The sequence below is a fragment of the Saccopteryx leptura genome, chromosome 6, assembly GCF_036850995.1.
Source record: "Saccopteryx leptura isolate mSacLep1 chromosome 6, mSacLep1_pri_phased_curated, whole genome shotgun sequence".
NCBI classification, from domain to species: Eukaryota; Metazoa; Chordata; class Mammalia; order Chiroptera; family Emballonuridae; genus Saccopteryx; species Saccopteryx leptura.
Window position 1 is genome coordinate 15,329,913 of NC_089508.1, and position 16,264 is coordinate 15,346,176.

The 16,264-nt window shown below is 40.6% G+C and overlaps 1 protein-coding gene across 2 annotated transcripts; it reads right to left on the reverse strand.

Annotated features, from left to right (window-relative positions):
* Positions 1 to 255: 255 nt before the first annotated feature.
* On the reverse strand, positions 256 to 16,016 carry GPR65 (G protein-coupled receptor 65). Of its 2 annotated transcripts, none has more exons than XM_066341875.1 (2): positions 15,952 to 16,016; positions 256 to 1,839 (listed from the first exon to the last, which is right to left on the reverse strand). In XM_066341875.1, the coding sequence occupies exon 2, from the start codon at positions 1,398 to 1,400 to the stop codon at positions 399 to 401; it is 1,002 nt and encodes a 333-aa protein (XP_066197972.1). In that variant the 5' UTR covers positions 1,401 to 1,839; positions 15,952 to 16,016; the 3' UTR covers positions 256 to 398. The 2 variants fall into 2 exon arrangements, with proteins under 2 accessions (XP_066197972.1, XP_066197971.1); XM_066341874.1 differs by lacking the exon at positions 15,952 to 16,016 and adding an exon at positions 7,998 to 8,056.
* Positions 16,017 to 16,264: the final 248 nt, after the last annotated feature.

A 16,264-nucleotide genomic window follows, 5' to 3' on the forward strand; every position in this document is an offset into this window, starting at 1 on the left:
GTTGTTAAAGACAAGTACATAGATTTGGGAGAAGTTATAGCTGACAGCCTGAAATCTGTAGAAAGAGCGATAAAAATAATAAAAAAAACAGACATAAAGGTCACCGAATTAAAGACATACGGTACTGCATGTCTTACTCTAACCTCTGAGGGATTACAGCACAGATACTAAAACGACTGCCAGCAACAATAACGATCCTGAGTCATTAGAAAAATATTAAATTTTGTTTAATACTCATTTAATAAAACTCAGGGAACTGTACAATACATTAAAATATTTCCATTAGAAAGGATATTAAAATATTCACTCAACTGGAAAACCTCTCATGCTAGGTTTCCTTTTCAAAATGTAATCATGATTATATCACATTGTGTACCATAAAAAAAAATTCCTTGGGTCTATTCCAGGATGTCTAACTCCATGGTATCTTTCGTAGACATAGAAAGTATGCTTTTTCTTTGTCTCTGTGATTTATTAAGCTGCCCAGTACAAAATTTTAATATAGTCCACATATCAGATCTTCCTGTTTCAGTTACAAAACAGTACAGAAGGGGATCAGCAACACAATTTAAACTCGTTAATGCAACTGTGATTCTATATATTTTATAAGTCTGCTTCCCAGACTCTTGGTCCAACCGAGACTCTACAATGCTGCGAATTAGCAACATTACATGAAAAGGAGTAAAGCACAAGAAAAAAGTCAATGTGATACTAACGAGCAGTCTTATGATTCTTCTCTTTTCACTGTTCTCTGTGGCTTGATTATGCTGCACCGCTTGGTAAACTTTCTGGTTGCAAACCATCATGATGACCAAAGGTACTGCATAACATGTACACGTCCTAAACAAGTTGAACTTAATTTGCCATGGTTCCAAAGGGTATTTGTCATAGCATAGAGTAAAAGCAGACTTGTTGGCACCACAATATTCTTTTGCCGTCTCATCTTCCCACAAGATGACAGCATTGAAGATGGTCTCCACTACCCATATGGACAGGCTGATCATGAGCGCAAATCTTCTTGTTCTTAGGAAATAAAACTTCAACGGGTAGACAACTGCTAAGTACCGGTCGGCCGCAATGCAGGTGAGGAAGGCCGTGCTGCTGTAGAAGTTCATATACATGAAGAAGGCACATGCCTTGCACAGGGCAGGGGAGAAATGCCAGTCGTCTTTATTCCAGGTGTAATCAATCCACAGAGGGAGAGTGAGCGCATAGAACAGATCTGACAGGGAGAGACTGAAGAGATAAACTCCTAATTCGTTTTCTTTCTTTGCTTGCAGAAAAGACACGCAGAGTGATCCAATGTTGGCCGGAATGCTGACGATCACCACAAAGATGTACACGATTGGAAACAAATAGTGATCCAGGTCATGCTGCTCATCCACACACGTGCCGTTCATTGTTTTTTTCCCTTTTAACGTAGCAAATTACACTAGTTATCAGACGCTGAACAGCAAAGTAAGTCTTGCCTCGTCTTGTTTGTCCTCGACACCTAATTCTCTTTTACTAAGATGTCTTCAATTATTGTTTGCTCCGAGAATTCTGACTAATTCATCAAGCGTTTAAAGAATGGATGTAGATCACTTTCTACACAGATTATCAATGACGCGAAGTCGGAATCCTGGCAGTTAGCTCGAGTGGCCAGTTGGTGTTGGGGAGCCAGCGTCCATGGGTTTACCATCACAGAATGCCGATGAAGAACCCGTGAGGATCAATTTTTCAAAGACTGTTGCCCCCAGTGTGGTGTCCGTCGTGAAACTTGGGAGGTTACTGCAAACACGTATACGGATGGCTTTATATTCACAGAGCTGGCCACCCCTTTTTAAAATGTCCTTGTTTCTGTAATAAAAGATAAACTAGAAGAGTTTAGATGTTTCAAAGCTATATCATGATCTTGAAACAATCTTCTTTTATTCCATTTATTAGAGATATCAAAAATGCATTAAATTACAATAAAGGTGTTTTTAAAGGCAACATGATCTAATTGACTTCAATAAGTAAAATCAAGCTGAGATAGTTTACCTAGAATTATCCAAGGGATGCAAGATTACAGGGAATTGTATTTCGCATTAGACCAGATCTAAGAACATAAAACTAAACTTGTAAAGTCATCTTAAGAGCTAATAAATAAGATGGCAAATCCATTGATTTGTTTGTAATTAGTAAATGCTTTTGAGTGTACAATAAGCTATATGGTTGTATGATTTCAAATTTTTAACTTTGCATGCATTCTGGATATAAAGCATTTTCAAAATCAGCTTATTTACCAAGGTAATACTGTCACAAGAAATTTTATATAGTATTTTAAATTACTGCATCTTACTGAACCTTCGTAAAGGATTGGACAACACTACCTCTTGTCTTTCCTTTGCTTCCTTTGTGCGTTAACTCATTGTATCGTTCTGATACTCTTGTGAAATAAGTGGCAGAATGTTCTCAGTTCTGGTTAAAATCTTGTGACCATCATTTTCCTCCTTTATACCTGATTATTTATTTGGTTAGTTTTTTTTAAAAATAAAGGTTTGATATTACAGGTTCATATAGGAATCGAGAATCCATCCTTCTCTCTGTACTGGAGTAGAGAAATACTTCTGTTTATCTTTCTTTGCTGGTGGTCTCCACTGGTGGCTAGGTGATTTATCTGATGGGGATTTTCACAGAAAGTTTTGTAAAGTCACTAGGCAAGAGGAGGATTCTCCTTCCTATGTGCTGTGGGGCATAGACCAGATCAAAGGCCCTCTGTTCCAAGTGTCACTAAGCCCTAAGCACAAAAGAGACTTGTCATCCCAAGGCACAAGGATTTTGATCATAGAGTAACCAAAATTCAGAGTGCATACTATAAATGTCACTCTTAAAACAAAATGGAGAACTGAAATGCTCTAGTTTTGACATACCTAAAAATAGGCATAGAATGAGAAAAACAGCGGAAATAAAAAAATGTGATGGAAAAAGGAAGTGGGAGCTGAGGTCAGGAAGGTAAGTGAGCAGGAAAGCTCTGGATGCCCTGGAGGCCGATGGGGAGCTGGAGGAACCAGAGCCTGTGAGTGTAGAAACCTAGCAACGGAGCGTGGGCAGGTGCAGGTAGGAAGTAGTCTTGGGCAATCCCACACATGTTGGGATCCACGAGCCCCTGCCTTCAAGTGAAGGGTGAACTAGAAAATAAGCAAAGTAAACTAATAAACTTTACAGATATTTGCAGATAGCTGGGCAAGTTGGCAAGTTCGCTGTCTCAGCTTTGTTTCTACAAGGAGCTATCATTAAAAAAAAAACCTTGAGTATTTATTCATGACCTCTGTCTGGTCTTCACTTGAGAACGGGGTCCAAGTCTACACTATTCAAATTTCAGGTTAATAATAAGTTAATACTGGATCTTCATTAGTCACTGGAGAAATACAAACTAAAACCACAGTGAGGTACAAATACACACTCACTAGAATAAATAAAACGAAAAAGAAAACACCAAGTGTTGGTGAGGATGCAGAGCACCTGGAACACATGTCCTGTTGTTTGGGACACTGGCACTTGTGTATACCATGTGGCTCAGCAACTCTACTTCTAGGTGCATGCTCCACAGAAACGCCTGCATGTGATTAGCAAAGGATGTGGTAGAATTAGAATGTTCACAATAGTACTATTGTATTGGTAAGATTCCTCAACTGGAGTGCTCATTAGCAGCACCATGGATAAGTAATCTGTTGTCTAGCAATACAATTGGAATCCGTATATCAATGAAAATGAACAAATGATTGCTACATGCAATAGCATGGTTGAAGTTCAGAAACATAATGCAGAGTGATAGAAAAAGGCAGGCACAAAAGAATATATACTGATTAAAAAACAGATCAAGTTAATCTACACTGTCAGAAATCAGTGTAGTGGTTCACTTATCAAGGGCTAGATGTTCTGGGGACTGTATTAAATAGCATACATACTTGTAATTTATGTTTCACTAGAAATTTGTGCTATTTATTATAATCCTATATTACAAAAAAGAGAGAGAGAGAGAGAGAGAACTGAGCCACATATGAAGCAATGAACCCCAAATGATCCTAGATTTGTTTTTTCTTAAGTGAGAAGTGGAGAGGCAGAGAGACAGAATCCCACATGTGCTCCTACCAGGATCCACCTGTCAGGCCCCTGGGCGATGCTCTGCCCATTCCGAGTGTTGCTCTTTTGCTTGCAACTGGGCTGTTTTAGCACTGAGGCAAGGCCATGGAGCTATCCTCAGTGCCCGGGGACAACTGGTTCCAACCGAGCCATGGCTGTGGGAGATGAAGAGAGAGAGAGATAGAGAGAGAAGGCAGAAGGGGAGGGGGAGAAGTGGAGAAGCAGATAAGCGCTTACTTCTCCTGTATGGCCTGACTGGGAATTGAACCCAGGACATCCACATGCTAGGCCGACACTCTACCAATGAGCTAACTAGCCAGGGTATGGTTCTAGATTATAATGCTAGACCTTCTTAAGTATTTTGCTTTTGCCTTTTCTTCAAAAATACCTTAGAAATCAGAGGTATTTTTGAAACAATGCAGAGTAGCTTTTTTGAAAAGAAAGAGAATATTTTTTTTATTTTCCATCTAAATAGTAGCACCATCGATTGGCACAAGTCTTCTAGCTATAATATTCTTAGTTAGATAAAATTACTTATGAATAATCATTTCTACAAATTATATATAAAATAACTCCACATTTTCTAGAAGATATCACTTTTATGTTCTCTATAAGACTATGTGCAATTGAAATAAATTTGTAAAAATCATTTCCCATCATGTCGTCACCCCAGTGACATTGTGTTGTTATATTGCCATATATCTGTCACGTTTTCTTTGAAAGGTTGAAAGTGTTTTTTTCCAACAATTTATAATGCAGATGTTAACAATCTTACTTAGATTGGCCTTTATTTTTCTTGCACTTGATTTTAGAAATAGATGGTTAGAAGGAACAAATATCCTGCTATCACACTAAGACATAACTATCTCCCAGCTCTCAGTCATGAGGCTGAATTTTAAAGTCTATTGAATCCTCTGTGAATTGTTTTAAAGTTGAAATTATCTTTCACTACAGATAACTTGGTAGCGAAAAAATGTAAAAGACCTATTATGATGTCTATCTATCATCTCTCTATATATATCTATTATAAGTAGACAGAACCATTGTGCATTTCTCTTTCTCCTCAACAAAGCTGATCTGCATCACTACAGACAACCATGTAAGGTGTCATGTTAAACAGACAGCAAAAGAGAGAAACAGGTAGTGGTTACCTTTGGGAGGGGCTGGGTAGTGACTGAAAGAGGGCATTTTGGGACTTCTGAGGTTTTGTAATGTTCTGTCTCTTCATTAAGAGTGTTTATTTCATGAACAACTTCTGTTTATAAGAACTAACAAGCTGTACAGTTAAGATACGTGCATTTTTCTGTATGCATGTTAATTGCAATTAAAAAGCTAAAATGTGGAATCAAAGGCTGTGTGAGATGAAATGTAAAGAATCTTAACAATCAAGATCTGTTTCTCCTGCAGAGGGGGCATACATGCCTTCCATAGTAAGGACATGATTTAACTTTCAATGCATTGAAACAAGAAAAAATTAAAAATATAAAAATAAATGCACCAAAAATAAATATTTATTATGTGAAAAATAAATATTCTAAGCACCTGGCAGAAGTAAATGCAAATCCTCCCTCAAGGAAAGCTCCCCAACTCAGGCTTCAAAGAATTCTCACACAGATAGACTTCCAACTAATCGAAACTCATTAACACACATACACACACACACACACACAAAGACAAAAAAGGGGGGAGATTAGCCACTACATGTGAGATTCAGCAAAAACAAGACTGAGGACTACCAGATCCAGAAAGCTCTAGAGAGATAATTGATAGGCACATAACACAAACAAGTGGGACTGACAGCTCTCTAGAACTGAAGAAGGACACGGAGTCTTCAAGTTTATGAAGCCCAGTGAATCCCAGCTATGATTTTAAACAAACAACTGAAGATGAAAATCTACACTTAGACACATTGCAATCAGGGGGCAGATCAACAAAAAACTAAGGAGAAAGAGCCACAGAGAAAAGAAGGCCTAGCTACAAAGGATAAAATTGAGACTGACAAAGGACTTCTCAATGGCCAGAATAAGAGAAACCAGAAGACAGCTGATTGACAGTTCCAAATTCCTAAGAAAATATAATGCTCACAAAAATTATGGGATATTTTATAGCTTCATGTTAATTTTGAAATATCCTCTAATTTTGTGAGCAGTATATATGTCATCCTTTAACTATATACCTAACAGAACTAAATTCCAAAAGCAGGGCAAATACAAAGACATTTTCAGATAAACTGCCAGTGACAAATTTACCCCCAAAATCCTTAAGGAAGAAAGGATATAAATGAAGAAGGAAAATGACACTAGAACCAAGTCCGAGATGCATGAGGGACTGGATAGGCGACTGAGGACAGAACTCTGATGTGTGCGCAACATCACGTCCATTACTAGGCTCTTCTGTCTAGAACACCTGGACCGTGAAAATATCCTTTTCTGGAACCAAGACTGAGAGAGCTGGGCGATGATCAGTGGGTGCCCCTCCCTCCTTTATTCATGCTACTCAATAAACATACCATCTTTCACTATATAAAAAAAAGGATGAATAAAATGGAAAGAATAATTTTAGGAGGATTTATAAAGTTCTCAGAGGAATAAGCTAGTTTCTTGTAGAAAGATTTTCTGTCTTGTCTGAAACAACCACAAAAGCAGAAGCTTTGATGAAGCAGATACCGGGTGTCTCTGGCAATGGAGGCAGTGGTTATGGGGGCTTGTGTGTATCTGGGTGGATTCTGGAGACTGAAAGGCTTTCAGCAGTCCTCAGGGGATTCGTGACCCTGTGTGTTCCTTCAGCTCTCTATTTCAGTTTTCGCAGGTGTAAGATAGGGAGGATCAAATGATATAACACATAAAGCAAAGTACCTAGCACATGGTAAGCCTTTCCTGTACATTAGATAATATTACTGTTTTAATGACAACACCGGCAGTCCATAGGTGTTCTTTATGCTGTCCCTTACATTTCCTAAGAGGAGGTCATCTTTGGCCATCTACCCAGAGCTTACTCGAGAAGTCAGAAGCTATCCAAATGTAATATGTACAATAACATTTCACATGGGATCCCAGCTCTGCAGATAATAGTTGTTAAATTGATTTGTGTGAATCTGAGATTTTAATGGAAGACATAATTCATATTTGTCACACATCTTTTCAGATATTGTTTTGACTAATCAAACTTTGAGAAAAAATATTTTTAGAACCAGTTCTGAAAAATATGGATAAAAATTGATTTTTGTTTTGATGTTTACCAATTGCCAAAAGAAGATAATCCATAGAATATTAAAATATATTTGTTCCTAAAATAGTACAAGTCATTAATGATGATGGTCAAAAGATAAAATGTTTCCCTACAGTGATATAGGAAACATTTGGCTTTGTATATCATTTTAATAGCTACTTATTAAGACTCTAAGTTCCAGACACTGTGATACTCATTTATTAACTAAGAATTATTGATACTTATTGCTAATGAAAATATTATTTCCAAATTTCACATTATTTCTGATGGTATAAAAGGTATCACTAGACCATTGCACTGATGAGGAAATGGTGCCAACTAATTCTACAGCCAGGACCTTTCTAGGCAATAGAGCTATTTTTTTAACCACTTAATTCAGTTTGCTAATATACTGCTTCCTGAAGAGCAAACGGAGTATAGACATTCCTCTTTTGAATATGGGTAGTTTTACCTAACTATTTGCAAAAGCAAATTTTGACATCCTTTTACCACTGCTCAGAGTAGAGTAAACCATGTGTCACCCTCCTTTCTCTCTTATAATGCTCTGCATCGCCACACTTCTACAACCTGAACTAGACAAAGTGTCGCAAACATCACTGACAATCGTCCAAAAGTGTGTCACCTACTTAAAAATCTCATTTCATTAAAAGTTTTACACTTACCCATGTTTCTCGGAGTGACGATTTTGTCAACTGAGGAACCAGATACATCTGCTTGCATCAAAAGGAGAAACCCACATTGTTGAGGGAACAGGAAATTGCGTTCACATTTCCTCCCAAAGCCAAAGAGGAAGCAGCACCCTTCACGAGAAGGGTGAACCTTATCCAAGTCTGAACCAAAAAAGTCTCCTAAATACTTTAAAATGGGTTTGATCTATTATTTAGTGTACTCTGATTTTTATAATTTGCCTTTTCTCTTTGCACCTCAATTACACTTGTATACCACTCATATATGGGAATTATTTAATAGAATATGTACTATAATTTATTTACTCATAGATTCATTTGTTATGTCAACAAATATACCTATTATACTCTTATTGCATAGTGCTGGGGGATATTTAGGAGCTGGTGATAGCCTATGGGAGCTTATCACCTAGTGCAGGAGAAAAGTGTGTGCAGTAATAACCATAGTACAATGGCAAAAAATAGATAAACACTCAAAGAGAGGTACTAAAAGGTAAGATGAGTCACTAGATGCGTGAGATGGATTCAGGGTGGTCAGCATCCTTGGTAGAGAAAGGGGGTGGGGTGCTAGGTGTGCACTGAGCATGTTTCAGTGGAAATAACTAAGCTAAGGTAACCAGCTTTGTGAAGTCTTGTTCTTTGAAGGGACCAAGTGGATTAGCTATATAGTATTGTATTGTATTGTATTGTATTGTATTGTATTGTATTGTATTGTATTGTATAACCATTTTCTCCTTTGATTCTTGAAATAGAAGGCAATGATTGCTAACACTAGTTGAACTAACTAGTTTAGAGAAATCAATAATTTTAAGAAACGTGAAGATTTATTTGAGAATGACATGGGTTGTTATAAGGAAAACTTGTGCAGTGCTTGAACATGTGATAGTTGCTGCCAAACCTGTAAGTGGTTTAATAAGAAGTAAAAGGAGCTCCTAGAACTTTTCAGATATGAAAGAGTCAGGTATCACTTTTGAACCTTGCCATCTTATACTTTTATTACAAATAAATGGGAACGTGTTACTTTAGAAGGATAGAATTAATTTAAGATGGAAATATTTAACTTAAAAATGTAATCAGGACACTGAGTCTATTTTTGTAAAAGAATATGAGAAGTTGTCATTGGTACTTTTTTTTAGTTCTTCCCAAAGATAGAAAAGATATCTTGTGATATAACCATGACTTTTAATCTTGTGGTTATTTGGGATATAACAGGAATATAGAGGTTTTCTATACTTCCTTTTAGATCTTTCACTGAGAACAATAGATGTAATAACATAATTTATAAAGTCCGTGAGAATTTGTAAAGTTATTGATCATGTAGTAATGTAAAAATTCAGAATACTTTGTATTTTTACTGAAACAATGAAAACTTTACATATAATGTGAAAAACTAATAAGGAAATCCTTAAGCCTTTGCAAAAATGAAAGTAATGATTTCAGTTCACCTATGACTCAAATTCTCCTTTTTGCTAGGCTTTGCACATCTGCTTATCTGTTGCATCTACACATGTGCATTTCATGACTCTCATTATCTCCTGTGTTACCTAACTAGACTATACTTCTGCTTTTAAGAAAAGGTATTTTTCAAATAAAATATTTATGTATTTTGCTCTTGAAAAAATGGGATGTAGTTAAAACACACAAGAAACACAAACTTTCACTTTTGATTGAATAGGAGAAATATAGTCCTGACCTATGTTGAAACATTGCCAATGCTACACAGTAAGACACTTGATAACTTTTTTTCTTTTGACAGAGACAGAGAGTGGGACAGATAGGGATAGACAGACAGGAAGGGAGAGAGATGAGAAGCATCAATTCTTCATTGTAGCACCTTAGTTGTTCATTGACTGCTTTCTCATATGTGCCTTGACTGGGGGGGAGGGGCTACAGCAGAGCGAGTGACCCCTTGCTCAAGCTAGCAACCTTGCGCTGAAGCTGTTGAGCCTTGCTCAAAAGAGATGAGCCCGCGCTCAAGCCAGCGATCTCGGTGTTTCAAAACTGGGTCCTCCACATCCCAGTCCGATGCTCTAGCCACTGTGCCACCACCTGGTCAGGCAACGCTTGATAACTTTTAATAAATTTGCTTTTTGTTTTGTCCAGAATATTTGGCAATATTGTATTTCCAACCACAGGGCAATCTAATGAAGAGTTGAAAATTTGAGAGCTGTTGAGTCTCTGTGATGTTTTGAACATCAAGGTGAGAAAAAGGCCAATTATTAATTATTCAAAATACTGCCTTTAGGGGTTTTTCATTTCTGGTGTGTCAGTTGTCTTGTCTCCTAACCACAAAATAGACACTCAACACTGGCCTGCGGCAAGGCACTGGACCACCCAAGTAGGAAAAGGGGAAGGGAATGCGGTTCTGCCCAGTTTCCACTTCACCCTGTGGCTGAAAGTGCGAGAGCCTAATCCACTGATGAAGGGCCCTTTGTGAGGCCACATAGTCTGTTTGGTGCAACTGACCAGTTAAAGCAGCATTTTTTGCTTCCTAGAAGGAATTCTGGGTAAAAAAGTGGGGCATGGAGTGGTGGTGTTAGGGAGAAGACATTCCTCGGATTTGAGTTTCAAAAGATTTAGGCAACTCAGGAGAAGGGAGGGGACTAGGGCACAGACAACATGCTTGTGAGAATTTCTCTTGAGATAAAGCAAAGTTTCCCACCCCCAAGAACAATAACAACAACAAAAAAAGGTTTCTCTGCCTGGAGGAGGTCGGGGTTAGGCTGTGAGAGAGGTACTCAGGAGAGCTCAAATGTGGTGGTCTGAGACAGGGACCCTGCATCCTGACAGCCTGCACCCCTTCCCCAGCAAGCCCTGAGCTGTGGCTCTGCGGACAGCTACCCCAGATGAGCTGCATAGCCTGGGGAGGAGAGGGGACCTGTGTCTGGCATCCGGGGTGGAGCCAGAGATGTGCTGAGACTCAAGAATATGGGTATGAGAGGCCTGGGACAGCCTCACCAAGCCCCCTGTGCCCAGCACATCACAGGCCGGGTAGAATGATTTCTGGAAGGTCCTGAGAAGCATGCAGAAGTGCTAGAAGGCCTCAGCCCACTTAATGGGGCTTCCAGTGGCCTTATGTGTCATAGAAACGGCCTTGCAGCTACTGATGAGGGGCAGCTCAGGTGAATCTGCATGGGCTAACGACTTCCAACCAGAACGAGGCCCTCTCAGGCCAGCACGGGTAGGGCTTGGGAAACAAGCCTGAGCTACTTAACCTTTCAGCCTTGGCAACGTACAAACTATGGATCTTGGATAATGTTATGGGTTGAATTGTCTAACCCTAGCACTCTGTGAAAATCCATATGTTGAAGTCTTTCTTTTTTTTTGAAAGTGAGAGTTGGGGAGGCAGAGAGATAGATGCCCGCATGTGCCCAGACTGGGATCCACCCGGCAAGCCCACTAGGGGGCGGTGCTTTGCCCATCTGGGGCCGCTGTTCTATTGCTCGGCAACCAAGCTATTTCAGTGCCCGAGGCAAGGCAATGGCGTCATCCTCAGTACCCGGGGCCAAGTTTGCTCCAACCATTCGAGCCATGGCTGCGGGGGACAGGGTGGGGGGGGGGGGTGGGGAGAAAGGGGAGGGTGGAGAAGCAGGTGGTCTACTCTTCTGTGTGCCCTGACCGGGAATTGAACCCAGGACTGCCACACTCCAGGCTGATGCTCTACCACTGAGCCAACTGGTCAGGGCCCATATGTTTAAGTCTTAATCCCTAGTACCTTACATTTTACCTGTATTTGAAGACAAGGCATAAAAGATGTGATTAAGTTAAAATGAAGCTATTAGCATAGGCCTTAATCTACTATGACTGATGTCCTTATAAGAAGAGATTTGGACGTGCAAAGAGAGACAGGAATAGGCATCACACATAGGAAATACCATGTGAGGACACAGAGGGAAGGCAGCCATCTGCAAGCCGAGGAGAGAGGCCTCAGGAGAAAGCACACTTACTGACACCTTGGTCTTGAACTTCCCAGCCTCCAGAATGGTGAGAAAAGACGTATCGGTTGTTTAAATCACCCAGGCTGTGGTATTTTGTTACAACAGCCCAAGAACACTGATACCGTTGGGACCCCGAGGAAGGAGAGGTTGGACCCTGAACTGACTGTGATGAAGTTTCCACCACCTTGGCAGAATGGGGGACTGAAAGAGAATTTCCGTTGAATTACAGGAAGATAAAGAATGTTCTATTGCTTGCATCTGAGGTTATGTCCTGAGATTGGAATCCATAGGGTTAAGATGACACCTTTTCAACAGGCATTCACTAAGCCTTTGCATAGGACTACTGAGCAGAAAGTCTTGTTCTCATTCCTTGGGTCTTGAGAGTTCTGCCTTCAGGCTTCCTTTCTACAAATGCACATATTCCTGAGGGGGTGGGGGTAGAACATTAAGTTGTCAGGTGAAACCTTGTTGGCTGCTACACCACGAACAAGCTTCCGGGGATCCGTTTACACCAGTTCTCCAAGTATGGTTCTTGGAGCAGCAGCATTAACGTCACCTGGGAAAGTGTGTGAACTATATATAGTTCTTGGTCTCGCCCCAGGCCCAGGGAGGCAGAAGCTCTGGGGTTAGAGTCCAGCAAGTGATTCTGATGCTCCAAATTTTGAGAACGATGGGTGCCTGAGCGTAGACTGTGAGAGGCGGGAACAGAGCCTCTGTAAAGGGAGGAGGGTGGCAACGCTGTGTTCAAGTTCTTGTCTGTTTTGGATACTTTAACATGATTGTCTTTTCATTAGTAATTAAAGTGCCTTATGCATCATTGTACCATTAGTTCATTTGACTTAACCTTAAAAAAAAAAAAGAGCTAATACAGCCTCTCATTTCAGATTGGTAAATGTTTTTGATTTCAAGGTTAAGTTGGAACATGCTTAAATATAGTAATAGGTAAAACGGGGGTGTGTTATCAAACTAAAGACTAGCAGGGGTCCCCAAACTTTTTACACAGGGGGCCAGTTCACTGTCCCTCAGACTGTTGGAGGGCCACCACATACAGTGCTCCTCTCACTGACCACCAGTGAAAGAGGTGCCCCTTTTGGAAGTGCGGCAGGGGGCCGGACAAATGGCCTCAGGGGGCCGCATGTGGCCCGCGGGCCGTAGTTTGGGGACGCCTGGACTAGAGTCTTTAATATCCTACGCACTTTTTTAGAAGCTATAATATATATTTCTTATTACCTGTAAGTTATATAACTTTAATGCCTTTATTATGCCCATTTATTCAAAGAACAGCCAAATGTTAAGAAGATTATTCACTCCAAATAGTTCCCTCTGATGTATTGTGGGTGTGCAGACTGCTGATTAGCTTAATTTTTGAAGTCAGGGTAATAAGTCTAAGTTCTTGTGGAAGTGTCTGTTCTGTCAAGTTTGCTTATGGTGAGGATAGCCAGCTGATAGATTAAGATTTAAGATCCCAAAAGTGTTTCAGGAATCTAGGTTTTGTCAAGGCATACATTAATACCTAAGGAGGTATAATCCAAAGGATAGGGCAGAGAAGAGATACAGATTGGCAAGAAATTGAGTTAGCTGGGACAGAGTAATTAGGGACAGACAGGAGGGAAGAACTGGAGCCTGCGTTATTGGTGTGGGTTCTGTGGCCTCCGGACTGGTGAAGGTTATGTTACCCAGAGCTGTGGGTATTATTAAACTCCATAGAATGAACAGAGCAGAGATTATCATGAAAATCCAACAGTGATAGGAATACCCGCAATTTTGTAAAAAATAATGCTAATCTTCTCCCCACTGCTTTTCAAGAGGATGTTAAAATATCTTTGCATGTGCAGCAATTGAGTTGAGTGATTGAGTATTTAGTGTTTTATGATGCCCATTTCTTTCAATAAGATCAGTATTAGGTACTGCAACATTTAATACTACATCACATGAGTGGTTTGCTAAAATGCATCATAGGGATGTGTAGTGATTTTAAAATACGTTCACAAGTTCTCTGACATGCCTACTTTCAAAAGGTAACGCCTAATTTCCTTCACCTTGAGTGCTATGTGGTACAGTGGTGTGCTATGTTGGAGAGAAGTCAGAAGCAATGCCGTGACTTCTTCCTCCTTTCTCTCTTCCATTGTTTGGTCTGAGGGAAGTCAGCTCCCAAGTCATGATAAAAAGTGCACATGTGATCACTTGTGTGACCACCATTTCTGTTTTTTCTCATGTCTCCTTCTTGGCTTGTATTTCTTGCTTTTTTATTAGAAAATTCTGTTTGTAATGGTTTCCTGAGCATGGAATGTAAATTTGGAACATGAGACATTTTCTCTAGTAAGGAATTACTTTGGTATGTGAACTAACAGGAACTAATGGTTTGTCCTGGAGGCAAGGCTACTTTATCTATTAAATATTTTGTTTCCTCTTGTGCAGATCTCACACATTGCACAAATATCTGTGGCTTGCCTTCCAATTAAAAGGTGCAACGATGCACTACAGGATGACTAATGCTGGGTACAGTTTCAACTTCCTAATTTCATGTATATGGAATTTTCCCCTATTATCACCTTGGTACTTCCCTTCTAGTGACATTATGATATGTATGTTATATGCGTATCGTAGAAATAAAATCCCAGTGTTGGTAGGAAGCTTAACATTCACTTGATTTATCATCCTTTTCTTCATCTACTGGTGCTCTAGCTCATGCTTACCATACTGTGTTAGAACATTCAGACTGAGTCCTGAGAAGGTACATCTATGGAAGCCGGTTAGTTACTGACTTGTATCACGGAATGGTAGAAGTAGGGGTGGTAGTGTTCAGAAATGTGCGGTACTGAGTAAAAATAGAAGAACAAAGTGATTCATATATAGGGGACTGTTGGGCAGATAAAATATATTATACTCACTTTGTTAAAGATGGCGCTGCCCACATGGAAGCCCGTCGCCCAGGTGATTACTTGGGATGGGAGTGATTATGTTAATATGTGTTGGGGGAGGGCTTTCACGCCAAAAGGTTTTAAAAGGAAGAGAGATCACATTGTTTGGGAGAAGAGTGATTATGTTCTAGGAGGAGCCCATGCTGTAGGAGGGCAGAGAAAGGAGAGCAGAGAGAGGCCATGTGGAGGAGGCCAGGAGAAGCAGCCAAGATGGTGGAGTACTGAAGGAGAAGCCAGTTTGTGCAGAAAGGAGATGGGGAACAGAGGTGAATGAGACTGGTGAGGTCAGAAACCTTTGATTCTAGGAAACTCAGATAAGTCAGTGGCTTTGGGAGCCCTGAATGGAAAAGGAAGTGTTTCCTACTGTGTGTATTTCTTGCCCACCGGGTGCAAGCTAGGATTAAAGATAATGGTCGACCAGTTCTTGGCTCCGTTGTTTCATTACCATCTGTCCAAATCTAATGTGAACCTGCATGGGCCAGGTGGCTGTGATGGTGGCCGTGGCTACTGGCTTTACAGGGACGATGTAACTTATCCTAATAGTACCCTTTTGAGGGTTCTATTATTTTTATAACTTATATTGGGACAATAGACACAGCTGGGGCTGTCCATGCGAAACCAGGTTAGACCTACAGTAATTTAAGAAGATAGAACGATAATAGCTGCTTTCTCTGCAGCCTCTCTCTCTTCAGTTTGCTCTACTATCAAGGAAATCAGAAATCTCAGTCCAATGCTGGATGTGGCAGAAACCCCACGACAATTCACAATGTCCCTGCCAATTTAGGGTCATCTGTCTGGAATCATGTCAACGAGCAGTGGAAGCTAAAAGCTAAATACACAGTGACAGAATAGAGAACCTTGTCATTTAACGTTTGCCAAGCGTGTAACACATTCAGCTAAAATTTACCGAGCGCCTATTGCCTTACTTGTATTGCATTTACCACGCGGCTGGTCTTCCTGCCTCCTCTTACATGAGAGGAAACAAGCTCAGAAGGCTGTGTGACTTGACCATGGTGACAGCTAAACTGGGGCTTGGTCAGGGGCTGCAAGACCGTCGGTCAACCTACTTACTTGCACTGCTACGTGCTAGATGCGCCCTAAAATGCTGGTGGGGGTCACAGTAGGCCCTTCTACCCAGTTGCCTTGCCCATCCTCTGCCTTTCGCTAAAGCGCTCTAGCAGGGAGGATCAGAAAAGGCACGAAATCAGCACACGTGAAGGCAGGAACTCGACCGTATACAGGGAGCCACCGGAAAAGGTTCGCTCTGCTGTCCCACAACAGTACGGGGGCTGCACGGGCCAGAACTGTGGCCCACACCCATGATGGCGGCGAAGGCGTCAGCAGCCTCCTGCCCTTTTCCATCACGGCGGCGACCGGACCCGCC